The following is a 17,377-nucleotide window of genomic DNA, read 5'->3' as shown; positions in this document are numbered from 1 at the left end:
CGTTACATACAGAATTAGAAATACTTTTGCTTTCTGTTAGTGAATTATTTTCCATGGAATCTAAGTGGTTCTTTGAATGTTTGTTTCTTAGATTGGTAAGAAGGGTTATTTAAAAAAAAAAAATAATTGAATTCCTCAACATTTCAAATGGACCTTTTTGATACTTGAAGAGCTATCGCAAAGGTTGTTCTTGTAGGTGCGTTTGGACAATGTAATTGACAGGTCATGGCCTTGGCAGTGGGCTGGCAGTGCGTAGTCACCGATGGCTGTTCAAAGCTACTTGCTGTTGGCTGTATGGCTACATTGATATGATGTTCTGCGTCTGTTTTGGTGTACCTGTAAGACATGTGTAAGATATGTTGATATTGGTAGTTTCAGAGACCTTTTCTGAGAATTAAAAAGAATCTCTGGATGATGTCCTCAGGCCTTATGTACTGGGGGCGTGTTTGTTAACAGTGAGAACATTGGTGTCATCAACCAGAGTTACTCAGGACAACATGCTTAAATTTTCCGTTAAACTCTGTTGCAAATCCTTTTACTGTGCTCTTGAGCTACTCTAATTCTGAATATTAAATCCATTGATGGATATGTTTCGTGCTATTTTATGTACATGATCTTAAGACCTCCAGTTATTTGCCTTAATTTTCCCAAGTAAAATGACAGTTTGATCTTGCGCTCTTAAAGGCTCTACCAAATTATAAAGACAATTTTTGCCTGCCCTGGCAGAGCTTATAGCCCTCACAGAGACAATCTGAATATAACATACTGTGTTCATTTTGTTATGTTTTAAAAATAAGACAAAAAGCCATTGCAAGTATCTGATAGCTCATCTTTTAAAGTCTTCCTTGGAAGACAGAGTAGACTAGTATGTATCCAAATCACTGAAGAAAGTTAAAAGATGAAATCTGAATTCTTGGAATATGCTTTTGGCATTAGCAATTTATTCAGAGAGTTTGTATGTCTTATAACTGGAACTTCTAAACCAAGCTTAGAAGAATTAATTATAGACTTTAGAGAATTTTGACTTGTTTGGTTAACATTAATTAATGTTGAGTAAAGTATGTTTAGTAAATGTCAATTCTCACTTGATTTCTGTATATATTTTAGAGAGAAATAATTTTAAGGTCCATGCTTAAGACATTGAAAAGTAATATTTTTTTTTTTTCTGACATACAGTATACTCTTCCAATGTAACTTCATGCATTTAAGGTGAAAACCATTCTCTTTAGAAAGTGAAGGATCTGAGCAACCTGATCTAGTTGAAGATGTCTCTACTCATTGCAGGGGCGTTGGACTAGATGACCTTTAAAGGTCCCTTCTAATCCAAACTCTTCTGTGATTCTGTGATCTGCAGCCATTAGATAATTCTGTTATATTTTGCTACTATAATGGCTGTGGTAGTTAGAATATTATTTAGATGAATACTGGTTTCCTTTCAAGCCCTTCATTTTGCATAGAGAACAAGTCTGAGGTGTCTTTGAGGGTAGAATGAATAGGCTGTACAGGATTCTTGTGTTATCATTTAAGATTCCTTGTACCCGGAGAAATAAGTGTTGTTGCTATTAATATGGAGTGAACAGTGCATAGTTTTTGTACACTCTCAAGTTTATTATAATTTTGGTCGGCATTTTTATGAGAAAACTTGTTACGTGCTTTTTGAAATAGCAGCTGTATTAGTTTTGTGTTCTATATTGGTGACCGAAACCACTCTAAAGATTAGGAGGTTCAGGCATAATATACAACCTTTGATCCTTTTCTAAACTAATTAAGATTGAGACACAAGGATTGTGATACTGGATATTTTGGGGTTTTGGTTATAACCTTCCGTCCGTGTTTTTTTTCTGTGTTTCCTTTCTATAGCTTTCTGGGGAAATATGGTTTGATTCTTACCAATCTGGCATCAATATATTGAGGATGAACTAATGACTTCTGTATTTTGTAATACTGTGTCATCCTGGAGGTCTTTCAACTGAACTGAAAATACAGTTGATATATTACTATTAATGTCTTAAATCTTAATTTAGCTTACTGGTACTTTTGAAGGAATAAGAGTAGAATCTGGGATTTTCTTACATAGGTTTCCTGTTCAACTGTTCTTAAACCAGTATTGGGAAGAAATAAAATGAAAGTAAATGTCAGTAGCTGAAGGGAATTTTTTTTTTTTTTTAGAAAAACACCCTCTCTTTTTCCTTAACCTTTTAATTCTAAGCATAGTTATAAAGTATAACCTTAGTAAATATATCAAGTTCACAGTTTTGCCTTTGTTACAGGAGTCTGCAGTCTCTGCCCTGGCTGCGCTGTGTAATGAATATTACATCAATGAAAAGGGAGAAGCTGATCCAGCTCTACAGGGTAATGACTCATGTTTACAGTAGAGGCAGAAAATACTGGGCTGGACCTAACTTGCACTTTGGAGGTATTGGATAGAATGGGGAGGAGCATCACTAATTTTAAAGGACCTTGAAATGCTTCAGGAAAGAATGATAAAACCAACTGAAAGTCTAGGAAGTGTCTGAGGGGTTTTGCTTGTTTTAGACTGGAGGTGAATACAAGGTACCATAATAATAAATATTAGGAAAAACAGATTGCTTTTTTATTCCATTCCGTAAAACAGAGAATCAAAGAATATGTTTTTGTGGCAAATCCTAAATTTTAATGAAGTGAGACATGTTCACATCATGTTTTGATAAACTGTATGCCAAAGATCGTGGCTGACTTGAAGAAGAAGAATTGGTTGGGGTAAGAAGAGAAGGATAGCAAGGACACCCAGAGTTCTTGTAAATGTGCATGTGAAACCTCCTCTGTTTGGATGTGGGGAGTAGACTTAAACTTCTGTTAGGGGCATATGAATCAACATATTTTTTTATACTGGTTTTCTTGGATCTTTCTTCCTTTCAAGTATCAAATTGTATCGTGTCCATCAGAGACAGATTGCTGGATTGTATAGATAGATATTTTAAGAATAACAACATTTATGTTCTTGTGTTTTTAAATATGACAGTGCATTACATATACTTAGCAAAATACTGAATTATTTTCCTATTTTTTGCCATTACTAAGTCATTCCTAAATCAGGTAACAGAATACCTTATTATTTATTTCTAATACGGTAGTTCCCAGAATGAAACTGGCACCTATCACATATATAGTAACATGCAGTCCATGCCCCAGAGAAGTTATGGTTGATATATAAAAGCAGCCTATCTTGATTTTAAAATCTTTTCTATATAGCTAAGTCTCTATATTTATGTAAAAAAAAAAAAAAAAAAAATTTCCAAAAATAGCCCTTTCCTTGATGCAGGTTGGCACTGCATGTCTGATTTTTTGTGGGCAGCATGGGAAGATGTGATACTGTACTGAGGCAGATTACCCTTTCCTGATGTTTGGGTTTTTTAATGTTTTGTAAAAACAGAACACTCTGGGCAGGAGGAGACAATGCAGAATCGAAGAAAGCAAGCTAAAAATGAGTTGAAAGAGTAATAGGTCACATTTTATGTAAGGGTGAAGTTTCAAGCTTCTGTAAAAGTGGACCGGAAAACTCAGCCAGATGTCAAAATCAAGAGGGAGGGAGGATCTACTGGAAGAACACGCAATAGATGGCTGCAGCTGTTCTGTTGCTATACTCTTTTAGATGCCTATGAAGCTTAATTGTTTTTTCCTGGATTCTAGGTTAACTTTTCATCTAGCTTGTGCTTGAAGGAATCATGGCGATGTAGCCATGATGGTCTAAGGACATAATTAGGGTCAGATTTGTAGATGCAGGCAAATTTTTTCATCAGACTTTCTGGAATGATACAGAGAATAGAATTGTGAGTTGGAAATTTTTCTGTGCTAAAAAATCTCTATTCAGCTCGGTCTTGATTATGCTTTTATATGTCCCTGTACGCTCTAAAGCCTCTTCCACACATGGTAACAAAAGTGCCATTACACAGGCAAGCATCTTTTAAAAGAAGAAAAAAATTGTGTGTTTTCATCTCTGTGCTAGTAAAAACTATGTATTTCATGACCATTAAAATCTGTATATTGTGGGATTTAAATGCACTGCTAAAAATAATCCCCATCATGTCTGATGTATGCATGTATGTGTGGAAGCTACGCTTTAGAAGACATTCAATGACCATGCAGGTGCCTTAGATAAGTCAAAGCAGATCTAAACATTATTAAGGGGATTACGAAAAAAAAAAAAGTCTTTGGTAAAATTTAACCAGTGTTCCACTATGGCTTGACAGATTAAAATGAAAACACAAATCAAAGATACTTTAGTGATTCGACAGTCTGAATCTGTCCCTGTAAGACTGCAATTTTATTGAATCACTTCTTTTGCCTCTGTTTGTTTTCACCTTTTCTTTGTTTTATTTTTACTGTCTTAATGTGTTCTGGTTTGGTTGTGATGACTTTCTCTTTTAATGTTCTTTCAAGACGGGTTGTGTTGAATTAATATTCTAGACACTTCAGAGGCCATGTGTTTTATGAAGCTGAAGACTCTTAGAAGAATATTAACACTTGCATTACCCTCAGCAGCATAATTACTATGTAGTTATAAGTAAAGAGCTGCTCGTTTGCTGGTTGTCATGTCTTAATTTTATGTCATTTGGCTAAAATGTCAATCTTAATTTTACATCAGTCAAAGGGAAGACTGTCATAGCCTTACTGTCTAAGATCATCTTGCTGTCTAAGCAAGCATTGCATCTTCTTATGGCCTCAAGACTCTATCTTACACTCCAGTGGTTTGGAAATTTTTAAATAATAGATGTGCTTATATGAAGGTATTGCTAACCTCTGGACAGGGAACTAGTTCCCTGATGTGAGGAACTAGTTGAGGCCTGTCAATTGCATAGGGATTTAAAAAAAAAAAAAAAAGTCAGTCATGAGTTATGATTAATGTATAGTTTCTTATGGTAACTATTCTTTCTTCCTCTAGCAAATATTGCTCAATCATTTAAATCTTAGATGACAGTAAGCAATGGCACAATTATGTAACCTTCCTAGGATCTCTGATTCTTTGAGGATTAAAAAGTGCATATTCAGTAAAGCGATTAATAAGACCACCTTTCTCCTTTTTGAACCAGAGTTGTTTTTACTGCAGCTATCTTGGTTGTTCTTAGAAGCTTTTCTCTGCATTTTACAGAAGAGTTCAATATAGTAGCTGAAAAATCCGGTTAAAGGAAGTATTGTCTGTTAAGTCTATGATAAAGACTACAGTAGAAATACGTAGACGGATTCCTGACTTTTTCCTTTTTTCGTTTTTTCATTCATCCTCATTTTCTTCTTCGTAATTTGTTCCCCTGTGTTTGCATGGGAATTTATGCTTATACTTATTCTTTGGATTTTAAAAAAATTATAACTTTTTAAAATTGAGAAATTTTGTCTTTTCTCTCTCTGAATGACTAGGATTAGTCTGTCTAAAAATCTGACTTCATCTTTAGAAAATAAGAATTCATTCATGTAACTGTGATCGTCTTAAAATTTTAATCTTTTTTCTGTAGGAAATTAAAGGTATTCTGTGTTTTAGTTTAATGAATTATAAAATTTTCTAGCTGCTCTGTTTGGGGGATCTTTTCCTGTTTTATTTTTTTGTTAGCCAAACATGTAATGATAATGATGTGGTAGTTGCTTTTCACTCTGCAATTGTATTTTTTCTAGATGAGCTGGTGACACAGTACGTTTCAGAACTACAAAACACAGAGGAAATGATTCGTTGTGGCTTTTCACGAGCTCTTGGGGCCCTTCCAAGATTTCTGCTGAAGGGCAGGCTCCAACAGGTGAGAAAATACAATCACTGTAATGAGAAGAGGGCACACAGTATTTTGAATGAAACCTATGATGGTAATCAAATAAATAATAATGATCATAATTAAAGGTCTTTGTGAAAGGGGTTTGGATTGTAATGTACAGTAACTCCAGAAAATCATCGTGAGTTTAGCTTGCCATAGATTCTGATAATTAAAGTTTAGTCCTGCTTTAGTAGTGTTAATGGAAAAGCCAAATATTGAATTATCCCTTTGCTATGGAACATCTGTCCAAAAGGAAAAGTGAGGCACGCTGACAAGTCCCGGTGAGAAACTGAACACTGTGTTGCCTGCTTGGTTCTCTCATACGTGATTGAGCTCATTTTAATACGATATCTAAATGTAACATTTATCACAAATAATGCATTGGATTTAAATATCTCAATTTTTATATTTTTTCAGGTTCTGGAAGGTTTGAAAAAAGTTACGTTAATTTCCCCTGCAGACGTGAGCTTTGCAGAATCCAGAAGAGATGCCCTAATAGCAATTGCAAAGTATGTTTATCATCTTCAGTTTCGTCTAATTTTAATTCTTTCTCTAGAAGCTTTCTCCTGTTTATTCTGCTTTCTGTTGTGAGCTTGTAGCAAGATTCTTGAAATCAGTTACGCTATGACGTACACGTTTTTAGTGTGGGACTGTACACATCTCCATTATTCAATATATTTTTGATTCAGAGGATTATCGCACATCTGAGGATGGAGTACAACTCTGATGGTGTTGTGGTTTTTTTTAATCACTTAATAGCTAGAGTATATTTTAAAGTTTGCCTTTCTCATGGGCTGCAATTTAGTGAGCTTTAGTGAGGAGGAAGAATACATGTTTTTTCCACTTTCTTAATAAGAAGATTGAGTTGGTTTAAAGACATTGTACTTTTTCTCTAAAGGAATCCTTTGTTGACATGCCACAGTGTAGTTAGTGTTAATAGTATCACAGTATATTGCTCTTAAACTATTACAGTGCAAAAACCCCATGTCTTCAATGTAAAAGAGTTTGTTAGTATCAATGCACATTGTTCTTAATGTTTCTCCTTGCTAGTGTTGTGATTTTTCCCCCCTTTTTCTCTTTTCAAAGGGTTTGCCAGACAATAGGTGTAAAGGGAGAGGGATCCCAGGAAGAATATGTCTGCAAAGATAACGTTACTCAGATTTATGCTACGCTACTTAGTGGTGTGACTGACTATACCACCGACAGCCGAGGAGATGTTGGAGGATGGTAAGATGCCTTACAAACTGAGACTTAAACTTAGCTGTCACATTTGATGTCTAATTAAAAACGGATGTCTTTTCAAAACCTGATAGAAATAGATAGCTCCAAGCTTTTGGAGATTGGAGTATAGGTAGAAATACACTGGGGGAAGAGAAGTAGAAAGTGTAAGGAAAGGCTGACAAGAATAGGTTTGTCCCTTGCCTCGGAAGTTAGGAAGATGGGGGACTATTTTGTTTTTAACTGAAGTTCAGCCCTATTCTGGTTTTGTGGATGACATTATTTTCTTTTAGTGAATATCAGGAGTGTATTTAGTTGTAAAAAGTACAGAGATTTAAAACATTACTTCTGTTTCTTTGAAATAACACATTTACTCCTCCTTGGTGAACTCTCCTATTGTACGTTTGTGTAGTGGGGATTTTTTGCCAGGAGAGGGAGCAGTTGCATAACGTGTTAGTGACACGTTTGCAAGGCTAGTGACTGCAACCGAGATGGGTAAAAACTTTATAAATTGTGCTGTGTTTATTACTGACTCTTTTGTGCTGGGATGAAATAATTTTGTTGGTTGAAAAGATTTCCTTATTTTCCCAGTTTATTGAAGAAGCTCTTGTCTAACCATGCTGCATCACATGAAGGGCTTTGGTGTTTAGTTTCAGTCATATCCTTGCAGAGTGTTTGTATGAAATAACTGTTTTAGACATTTTTTCAGTCACTGTTCTCTTCTTTGAAGGCTGTTTGCAACAGCAGTATATGAACATGAAACATAATTTCCTTTTAATTTAATTGAGTGACATCTACTAACAGGCAGCTGAGACTCAACAGGTGAGGAGGGATAGAGGACTGCTGAAATGAAAGGCTCCAAACTAGCTCTGTTGTGGCTCTAGCAAAGCTGGCAGAGCTCACAGTTGATGGTTGCAACCTGTGATGATAATTGCTGACTTGGGAAGGCTACAGTGCAAGAGAAGTTAGCTGTACCTTGCAGGGGAGGGTGTGCACTCCTCCTTGCTCGTCATACTTCTTTCTGTGGCCAAAACAGTCTCAGTCACTTGTTTGTTCTCTCCTCCCTGCTGCAAGCAAAACAGTCCACTTCTGGAGCATTGGCTGTGTTCAGCTTCAGCAGCCATGCATAGGGGATCCCTGTTCAAATCCCGTATAACAATACAGGATGCCAAGTATGCATTGTGTGAGTTTGGGAACTTTTTGTTTAGGCTCAAATTTCTGGTTATGTCTGTTTTAGAATTCTGTCCTACCCACTCTTGACTTTAGTATCATTACTCTATTTGGTAGCTCCAGGTTTGCTTTAAAAAAAGAAAAAAAAGTTAATTACAGTGGCATTCTCCTCTTTAGGATTGCTTATTAGATAGCTTGAACCAGGGGCAGGTGCTGTAAAGTAGATTTGTAATTACCCTGAGAAATGGGAGCAACTGTAACACACCCTATAACTAACTATTGTCTTATGTAGGAAGAAAAGTTGTCATTGTGCTTTTTTTCTGCAATATGTATCATGCTGGAGTTTTTCATTGCCAGCAATCATTGGGTAGTTTATACTGCTGTCAGACTTCAATGCTTGTGCTCTACCGAGTCATTATCAGTCACTGAGATCTCATCAGTTCCAGTGTGAGTTGCGATAGTTACTTATAACTACTCTGTCTTTGAACAGAAAGTGAAGTGTAAGTTCTACAGCGCAAAGCAGAAGAAAGGTATTTTGTGCCATGTTAGTATTGAGCACTTTTTAAATTGACTAGCCTTGTTCCTTTAGGGTACTTCACTACAGTATTTACAAATGTGTTGGAAAAATATACAGGGCAGATAATCCAGACTACTCTTATCAGCCTGAGTTAATATTTGTGTGTTTGGTTTGGTTTGTTTTGTATAATGATGCTCAGCTCCTCAGCCTTCAGTACTGGTTGTTAAAATTGTCAGATGACAGGGAAATAATAACACAGGACAAGAAATCAGAAAAAAGTAGGTGTGTTCGACATCTCCAGCTTAGAAGAGGAGAAACAAGGCTGCAAACTAGTAAGGATCAAGAGCAGGTCATTCCAGCTTGCTCAAGGGAAAGAAGGAGCTTGGCTTTCCCTCTCCTCCGTCCTCAGCCGCCAAAGAAGCAAGAGGGAGGTAAATGGGTCTCTTGCTCGAGAATGTAGTAACATAAGAGTAACACAGGTGTAACTGAAAGAAAATGTAAGAGCAACCGTATAGGGTGGGGAGTCAGAGAAAGGGAAGAGTTAATAAGCTTTTGGCTTTCAAAATCAGTCGAGATACTGAAGTAGATAAGAACCTGGTTAAGTATAATTAGTTACTCAGGTTAACTTCCACATCTAACAGCTCTCACTTAAGTTCCCCATACCTATTGTTTATCTTTCTGTCTATGTCTAAATTTAAAAACAAACCAAAACTCTACAAAGTGGAAATTTTCAAAGAAATCCTGAGGAAATTAAATTCCCAACACCCATTAAAATTCAAATGTGCTTTGAGCACCAGATTCTTTTTAAGCTGCTTTGGCAATGCCAGCCAAAATCAAGTCAAGACACATGTAAATTAAAGGGGGAAGGGGAATCCTTTCTCATAGCAAACTGTTGGCTGCTAAGTATTTTTGTGGCCTCTCAAATATGAATGTTTTCTCATTCTGTTTCTTCTAAACCATTGACTAAGATGGAAAGATATGGGGAGAATTGCCATTTCTCTGGAGAGACCTTGTCTTTGCTGTGTAATTTTTGTTTTTCTTTAATGGCATCGTGGGAAAGTTTAACCAACTTTACTTTCCGTATGCAAACTTTACATTTCTTTTGACAGATTGTTTGCTGGGACTTGTCCAAACCGTCTACAGGTGTTAGACATGAATAGCTAATACTCAGATACTATATGAAAAACTAGGAAAACATCCTTTGATGAAAGATTGCCAAACTTGTATTAAGCTACTTAGGAAAAAATGATGTAATTTACCTTTTTTACCATTACAACAAATGTCCCACCCAGTTTTAGATAGCATAGGCAACTATTTTCAGCTTGTTTTGGGAATTAGAAACAGGAGTACTTCTTTTCACAGTAGGCAGGTGTACCTTTTCAAATATTTCAATTTTTTTTTTTTTTTTTAATTATTCCTGGGAAAGGATGACATTACTGTGAGTGACTAATGTGATGAATGCATTGGTCCTGGTCTTCTGCAGGATCATGTAACCAGTTGGTGATCTGCCATGGTACTGCCCATGTCTTAATCAAGAAACTACTTTTAACAACTCATGTATTGATAAGCCATGCGGTTTAAAACAAGCATATTGATTATTTTATTTTTTTTGATTGAAATTACACTCTTAATCTTTTTTTTTAATATTCTATTTAGACATTTTGAAGGCAGAAAATCTTCACCATGTAGATAAGATGCACTTCAAGTACAACTTAGTGTTACTTTAGTTAATCTTCTTCATAAAACTAATTCTTATTTAGCATAGAGATTTAAGCCATTCTGAGTCACAATTTTTTTTAACGTTGGAAATATTAAGCTTGAAAATTTACAAGAATATGACGCTTTTAACAGTGCTTAAATATCTTAATGTCAAAATGTGGGTTGGCCTTTTTAGAAGATGATTTGGAGCAGACAAAACACTTAGGTTTAAATATATTTACTTGCATGCTAAATACTACTAATCATTATCAGTTTTAACTTTCTTAAAATAAAGAATAAACCTGACAACATCGTGCTGGAATAAAAAATAAGATGGTGAGGCAGGGGGCTTGCCTGGAAGCTAGGATGACTGTTGTACCCTCAGTGCAACGTGGGCTTCACTTCACAGAATGGGGCTGGGGGGTACAGCTGAACATACTCCTTTTCTTCCCCAAAATGTGATAGCTGCTCTCAGTGGTCAATGCTTTCATTATTTTGAATTTTTTGCCAGTGTGTAATATAACTGCTGGTGTATTTATTTAAATTAATACTGATGTAACTACTCTAATATATTTCTGTTTCAACAGGGTACGTGAAGCTGCTATGACAAGTTTAATGGAAGTGACGCTTCTGCTGGTTCAGAATGAAGCAGAGTTAATTAATGCCAACATGTATGCTACTTGTGCTGGTTTTGTGTCTTATCTCTTATAACTACATTCCAGTCCATACAAGAAAGCGTTGCTTACATATTGTATACTTACTCCTTTATTGAGTGTGACAGAACTTTTGATAGAAGTGCATCAAGCTTACACCCGTAAAGACGCTGAGAATATTGTATCTGTTTTTCAGAGAGACTAAGCTTATTGAGAGAAACTGGGTGGCAGTCCCACCTTTGAAATACAGTGCATCTGTGAGATTTGGTCTATACTTGCCACCTCTGTGGAGCTTGCCAGTATTGTTCACTTGAATAGAAAGCAAACTTGCCCGCTTATCCAGAGCATCGCATCATTAATTTGGAATGTGATAAAACGTGGAGATGAGTTTGTATTCATTTCTCACTTCCTTGCAGAATTATAAGTAAGGAAATACAGAAAAACATAATTTACACTGAGCTTCTGATTTTTAATTTCATGATACAATACTCCTAATAGTGGGGGGGGGGGAAAAAGAATACTTACCAATTTTTAAGTATAGCTTGAGCTGCAGCAAAACTTTCCTAATAGTTCTAAAACAAATGCTGTTGGTTTATGGACAAAGCATGCCCAATGGCTAGCTGAATATATACACGATTTCTTTTTTACTTTAAAAAAACCCCCAAAGTTTGAAGTACACTTTGAAGGAAAATACTGGATTCTGTAGCAATACACCACTCAACCAGTGCCCATTGAGCAGAGGCTTCCTCCTATTGGTCTGTTGCAGATATAGGTTATTCACATCAAACCTAGAAAAGCATTCCTGCCAGCTGGATAACATTTTGTAAATATTCTGGGTCTTGCTGTAACTGAAGGAATTGTAGCTGCTTTTACTATCATTAGTTGTCCTTTCTGAAGGAGTAAAGGGCCTTGTGGAACACAATATCATAGCTGAGAGTTTAATCATGAATGTCAGCAAAATAGGACATGGTTAAAAACGAGCCAGAGTTGAAGAACTGATTAATTTGGGATAGATGTGATTTGGGATAGACCTTGTCCTCTGCTACATGCGCAATTTCCTAATTGAAAATGTGCTTTTCTCAAGGTTCCTGCTCTGTTTCCATCTGAAATGCAGCAATTCATCCAAACCATAAAGCACCTTCATTTCTTTTTGGGTGAAAGATGGTATGCGAATATCCAGTACTCTGCAATATTAACGTCACGACCTTTTTTGATTGATCTATGGACAACAAAGCTTTAAAGATTCTGTCACCACGTTGATGTCTTAAATCCCTTGTATGTTCGTTACGAAGAGTTAAACCAGAATACTTTTCATAGCAGGATATTTTTGATATTGTTGAAACAACTGAAATACACATTGTATGAATTAAATTATGTGATTAATTGTTTTCTTCTTTGTAGCTGCAAACAAATTATGTGCTGGCTGGCTCAACAGTCGGCTGAAAAAATAGATAAATTTCGAGCTCATGCAGGATCTGTGTTCCTTACTCTTTTACATTTTGACCATCCTCCAATTCCACACATACCTCATCGAGAAGAGCTAGAGAGGATATTTCCAAGGTAATATATTGAAGAAGGTATCTTAAGTTAGTGAAAATAAAAAGATGCATGCGCGCTAACACAAGCAACCTGATGTAATTTTTTGTGCCCAAATGTCCACTATGTGTATTGAGGAATATTTGGTGCTGTTTGTTGAAATTTCATTGAAGTGTACAATGAATATGCAGAAACTTATAAAATAGAACTTCTTGAAGTTGGAGTGCATGATAAAACCATAGTTTCCAAAGGAGATAGGTTTTATATGGTCATGCTGCATAAGTCTTTCTCTGGATCAACCCCAGCTGATTTCTGAACCCATCAGCCAGTTTCACAGTGGGTGGCAGAGATCATGTCAGTAGTAGATAGTTGGGAGACCATGGTAAAAAAGATCTGCTAGGAGCTGTGTTTTGGTATTCCTGCTGTTTATGAAATGTCTGGTTTATAATCTCATTGTCTCCTCATAATGTGAGAGCTGGAATTTGTTGGCAGTCCCCCTTCCTGACTTTTTTTTTCCCCTGACTGGAAAACACTGATTGATCATAATGATAATTTTTAATGAATTGTATCATTTTAACCAAGTTGTAGTTGCAGTAGTTTTCCAAGATGGGATTTCTAGTTAAGGTAAGAGTAAGGGCAACTCATTCCTGAACGGTGATTATAATACCTGATTGGGATGAGGAAGATCCAACTTTGTGTCCCCATTCTGTTTGTTCAGCAGAATCTCAGCCTCCTGTAACTCAGTAAGTGCTCTGTCTGCTAGGCTGCTGATTGATCTGTGGTGGGGTGTACGTGTGTCAGCCTTTCCTGGGATAAGTCTGTCTTTGTATCAGTTGTTGGTAGGGGAGAACTGGGAATGGAATGCAAGAAGGAGAACTTGTTTTCTTGGTGTAGTGAAAAGCGCATGTGAAAAGGAAACTGTGGATCAAATCCCTTATCTGAATCAGAACAAGGACTTGAAGATTGCTTCACTTGGCAATGGATGAAGTTTTGATTTGTGTTTTGCCCATATGCTTAAAGAACAGTAATTAATTTGATTTTTAGGTAGTCCAGAGACTTTCTTCATGGACATGCTGCTTAAGGATGGGGAGCATAGGAATGTTTGGAAAGGACAGTGCATGCATACAAGATTTTTTTTTTTTTTCTTCCCCTTTCCCCAGGTCAGAGAAAGAGACTCTAAACTGGAATGCTGCATCAGAAGCTTTCCCTCGAATCACTCAGCTTTTGGGTCTGCCAACATACCAATACTATGTACTTTTGGGTCTCTCAGTGTCTGTTGGTGGATTAACAGAGACAACGGTAAGAAAGCAGAGGGGCTTTTTCCTCTTTGGTAGAAGAATGCGTTTACCTGATAAAATTGTTGACTCAGCATTTAGTCTATTACAATGGATATTGCAGATAGTTATTTCTATGGGAATTTCAGATGTAAGATTTTTAAAAGAAATCAAGTCATACTTGTAAACCTGATGGGCTTTATATTTTTCATATTTAAAAGTGTTTTCTTGAGTTATTGAGCATGCAGGAAACAAGGAGTAAAGACACTTTGTTTCTCATTTCCTGGCCTGACAGAAGCTGAGTGTTCCAGCCTGTTGGCTCAGTCAACTCTCACGTTTATTTGCTCACCTTTCAAAGCTGTTAACAGAGGACGAGCCGTTCAGCTTGCTAAATGTTGTCGCTAAAAGCGAGGTGATTGCTCTTTTTAAATGAGGTGAATCCCTGTTTCCATTTGTAACCTGTGTTTCTCTTTTTTTTAAAATTTGGAAATGATACAAGGTGTCAATTAATAGTTGTCAATGTGTTAATAGTATGTTCAGATTTACTTTGTTAATTTGATACGCGTTCTAAAAAAATACCAAAGGGATACCATAAGTTACATTACAAAGAAGTATCATTCACATGTCTGTCTGAATCCTCTGAGCTTTGCAATCTATTTCATTCTTCTGTGCATGAACAGTGTCTTTGTCACTGTTTTTGTTAGTCTGTTATGCTGCCAAAATCGTCAGACTTTATTATAATTTTACTGTATCCTTGTCCTTATATTACAGCTTGTCTTGCTAGTTTCAGAATTCTTGATTTTGAGGTATTTGGCTTCTAACTTTTTTGTTATTTGATATAGCCAAAGATGTAACGTGTATGAAAACAACTATCGGGGTACGGACACGGTTCAATATGAGATTCAAAGTGACACTGCAGAGGAATATCAGAGCAGGAGCAGAATGTTCTGGACTGTCAGCTAAATCTTTAAATTGCAGTGGCCCTGTAACAGAAGGAGGTGGTCATGAGTCAGCACCCCAACAGTGTTTAAGAGTGTTTCTAATTAAGATTGCCGTCTCTAATTAAGAAAGCCGGTAGAAAAGTGGTAGGTGTTGGGCAATGCAGTTTTTGTGGAGAGGGAACAGCTCCTGCTGGGCTCACAGAAGGAAGGAGGTAATCATTTCAAGCTTGTCTCCCATGGCTTCCACGTTCCAGTCTTACCATGAGCTGTTCAGAATATGCCCAGATGATTTTTGCCTGGTGCCATGGGTTCTGCGCTTCTGATGAAGAGATGCCCACATCTCTTCGGGTTTCATGTAGCTGAGAATTTGGTGTCTGTGCAGTCTCATGTATTTAAACCAATTTTGAGATTTTTAATGTTTCTAAACTGGCAACTAATTATATAGCAACGGCTATTTTAAAACTTAGAAAACATATGCTTATTGGTTTGTGACAATAATTACCGGGTAGACAACGTAACTCTTAACAGATTTTTTTAATAGCAGACATGCACATGAAATTCAGCTTGTAGTCAAACACAGTTAATTATAGCAGGCTCCACCAAAACCAAAGTTATTCATATAAGTATAAAAAGGGAGGAAAGTTGTGGAGAAACAGACATTTTGACTGCTAACCGAGGTCAGAGGAAAATTCTTATTCAACATTTTAATGTCTTTTTTATTTTTTTTTCAACATTCTGGTTGTGCTTGGTTTTGAAAAGTGTAAACAGTTCAGTCACTTCTAGCTCCCTTCCCTTGTTACCATCTGCCAGTATATCTAAGGGAAACCTTCTGTACTGTTTTCAAAATATGATTTTGAAATGTTAACTTTCTGTGACCCTGCATTTTTCTTTAATGCTAAAGGCTTCTTCCGGTTAAAATATTCTCAAGGGCTTTGGCTTTAGAAAGAAGATGACCTAATTCTCGTTTGAGCCAGATAGAAGTGCAAGGGAGGCTCAAAGTGTAGGGTACTTACACTTGGGATTATACAGTGTGCGGTGCATTACATTTAATATTTAAAATGTGATATATAAATTAGAATTTATGTGTCTTTTAATGACTTGCGTTTCAAACTATTCTATCAAAGCCTGTAGTGTTCTTTGCTGAATATCCAGGGACTGATTTAAAACATTAATAGAAAATTTTAAGAACTGTTCCCATTAAATCCATGTGAAAGAAGCAGATTTTTTTATATCTTGGATGAAGGAAAAAGATTATTCAAATACGTGTTCTTGCAGTAACCTCTGTGTGTTCTTGTGGTCTCTCCTTTCTTCCCTCTCTCACTTAAAAAATATTTGCGCACATACACACGTGGACACCGAAGTTAGAAAGTTAGAAGGTTCTTGTATACAGCAAGATAATCTGAGTTCAAATGTCGGTTTGTCTTCAAATCATCTCGGGGAATTAGTAGGAGAAAGGCTCCATTGTAATTCAGTGGTCAGTGGCTATTTTTCCATAGTTAAAATTGCTCTGCAGTATATTTAGCAAGAGTAGTTCTTTGTTTTGCTTTTTAAAGAGATTTTCTGAAATGAGCTGTGTGGGGTATCTCAGAAACATTTTGGTGGCAGCGTGGTTGCTGAAAGAATTGTAGCTCGAGCCTTTGAAGTAATCTGGAAAAACAGACTATGTCATTCCCTTTGGGATTTGGCATTCTGCAACATCGCCTTGGTTCAAAGGGCACTTTCTCTGTGTAAAAGAATCTTCTAATTATATATCTGGCCCACAGTGATGCATATTTCTTATGGCTGCATAAAAAATGCTCTCAGTATATGGAGATCAGAACTATACAATGGTGTTCTTTCTCCAGTTCACAAACCCTGTAGTTTCAGGCGTCGGGATATAATTTTGATATAATTTCATTATTGTTGAACTACACTACATTTAAAACTTTGTTAAAGCGGAGAATGTCCTGTGACTCCCCTCCCCCCATAGAGAGTGAAAAGTATGTTTTAAAATGTTATAGAAATTGTAAATAAATCCTTAAAAAAAAAAAAAAAAAAGCAGCAACCTATTTTGAAAATTAAGTTTTCTCCCAGGCCAGTACCAGGATTCCAGCAGGAGATGCCAAAGACCTGTAACACTTGGAGTAGCCAGTTCTAAAACTACCTGATGAACGCATATGTATGTTAAAGCACCTGACAAAAAGTAAAGCCCGGCTATGGCATATGGATGTTGTTATGTATGTGCCAAGGACATTACACAATTTATGTTTTACTTTCCTCAAAAGGGACTCACTGTTTGCCAGTGATGTTTATGACTGCCTGCACCGTTTGGAGAAAATACTGGGCTTTGAACAGCTGTGTTAGTTCTTACAAATGAAAATGTTGGGACGTTTGTAGATGATGTTCTAAACCATCTGGCTACTGTGATGAATTGTATGCAAATCAATGCATATTTGGTTTGAAGGAACAGGCCCTAAATCCAGTTTTCTCGGTTGATAATTCTTGAGCAAAATACATTTGAGAATAATTTCTGGCATTCTTCTTTTAAAGAAAACAATGGTGTGAATTATTATATTCCTACTTCTCGCAAAATATCACTGACTTGGATCTTAGACTT

At 36.4% G+C, this 17,377-nt stretch overlaps 1 protein-coding gene across 2 annotated transcripts in view; it reads left to right on the top strand.

Moving 5' to 3' along the window:
* TBCD (tubulin folding cofactor D) overlaps nt 1-17,377 on the top strand; it is a 130,221-nt gene that overhangs the window by 93,065 nt on the left and 19,779 nt on the right. For both annotated transcript variants that reach the window (XM_059828049.1, XM_059828048.1), the window contains exons 26-32: nt 2,271-2,352; nt 5,644-5,762; nt 6,192-6,283; nt 6,861-7,001; nt 10,965-11,048; nt 12,432-12,590; nt 13,727-13,865. In XM_059828049.1, coding sequence (XP_059684032.1) covers nt 2,271-2,352; nt 5,644-5,762; nt 6,192-6,283; nt 6,861-7,001; nt 10,965-11,048; nt 12,432-12,590; nt 13,727-13,865 — 816 coding nt within the window. The remainder of the gene's footprint in view (nt 1-2,270; nt 2,353-5,643; nt 5,763-6,191; nt 6,284-6,860; nt 7,002-10,964; nt 11,049-12,431; nt 12,591-13,726; nt 13,866-17,377) is intronic.

The sequence above is a fragment of the Gavia stellata genome, chromosome 22 (genome assembly GCF_030936135.1).
Source record: "Gavia stellata isolate bGavSte3 chromosome 22, bGavSte3.hap2, whole genome shotgun sequence".
Lineage (NCBI taxonomy): Eukaryota > Metazoa > Chordata > Aves > Gaviiformes > Gaviidae > Gavia > Gavia stellata.
This window is presented reverse-complemented; position numbering and strand designations above follow the sequence as displayed.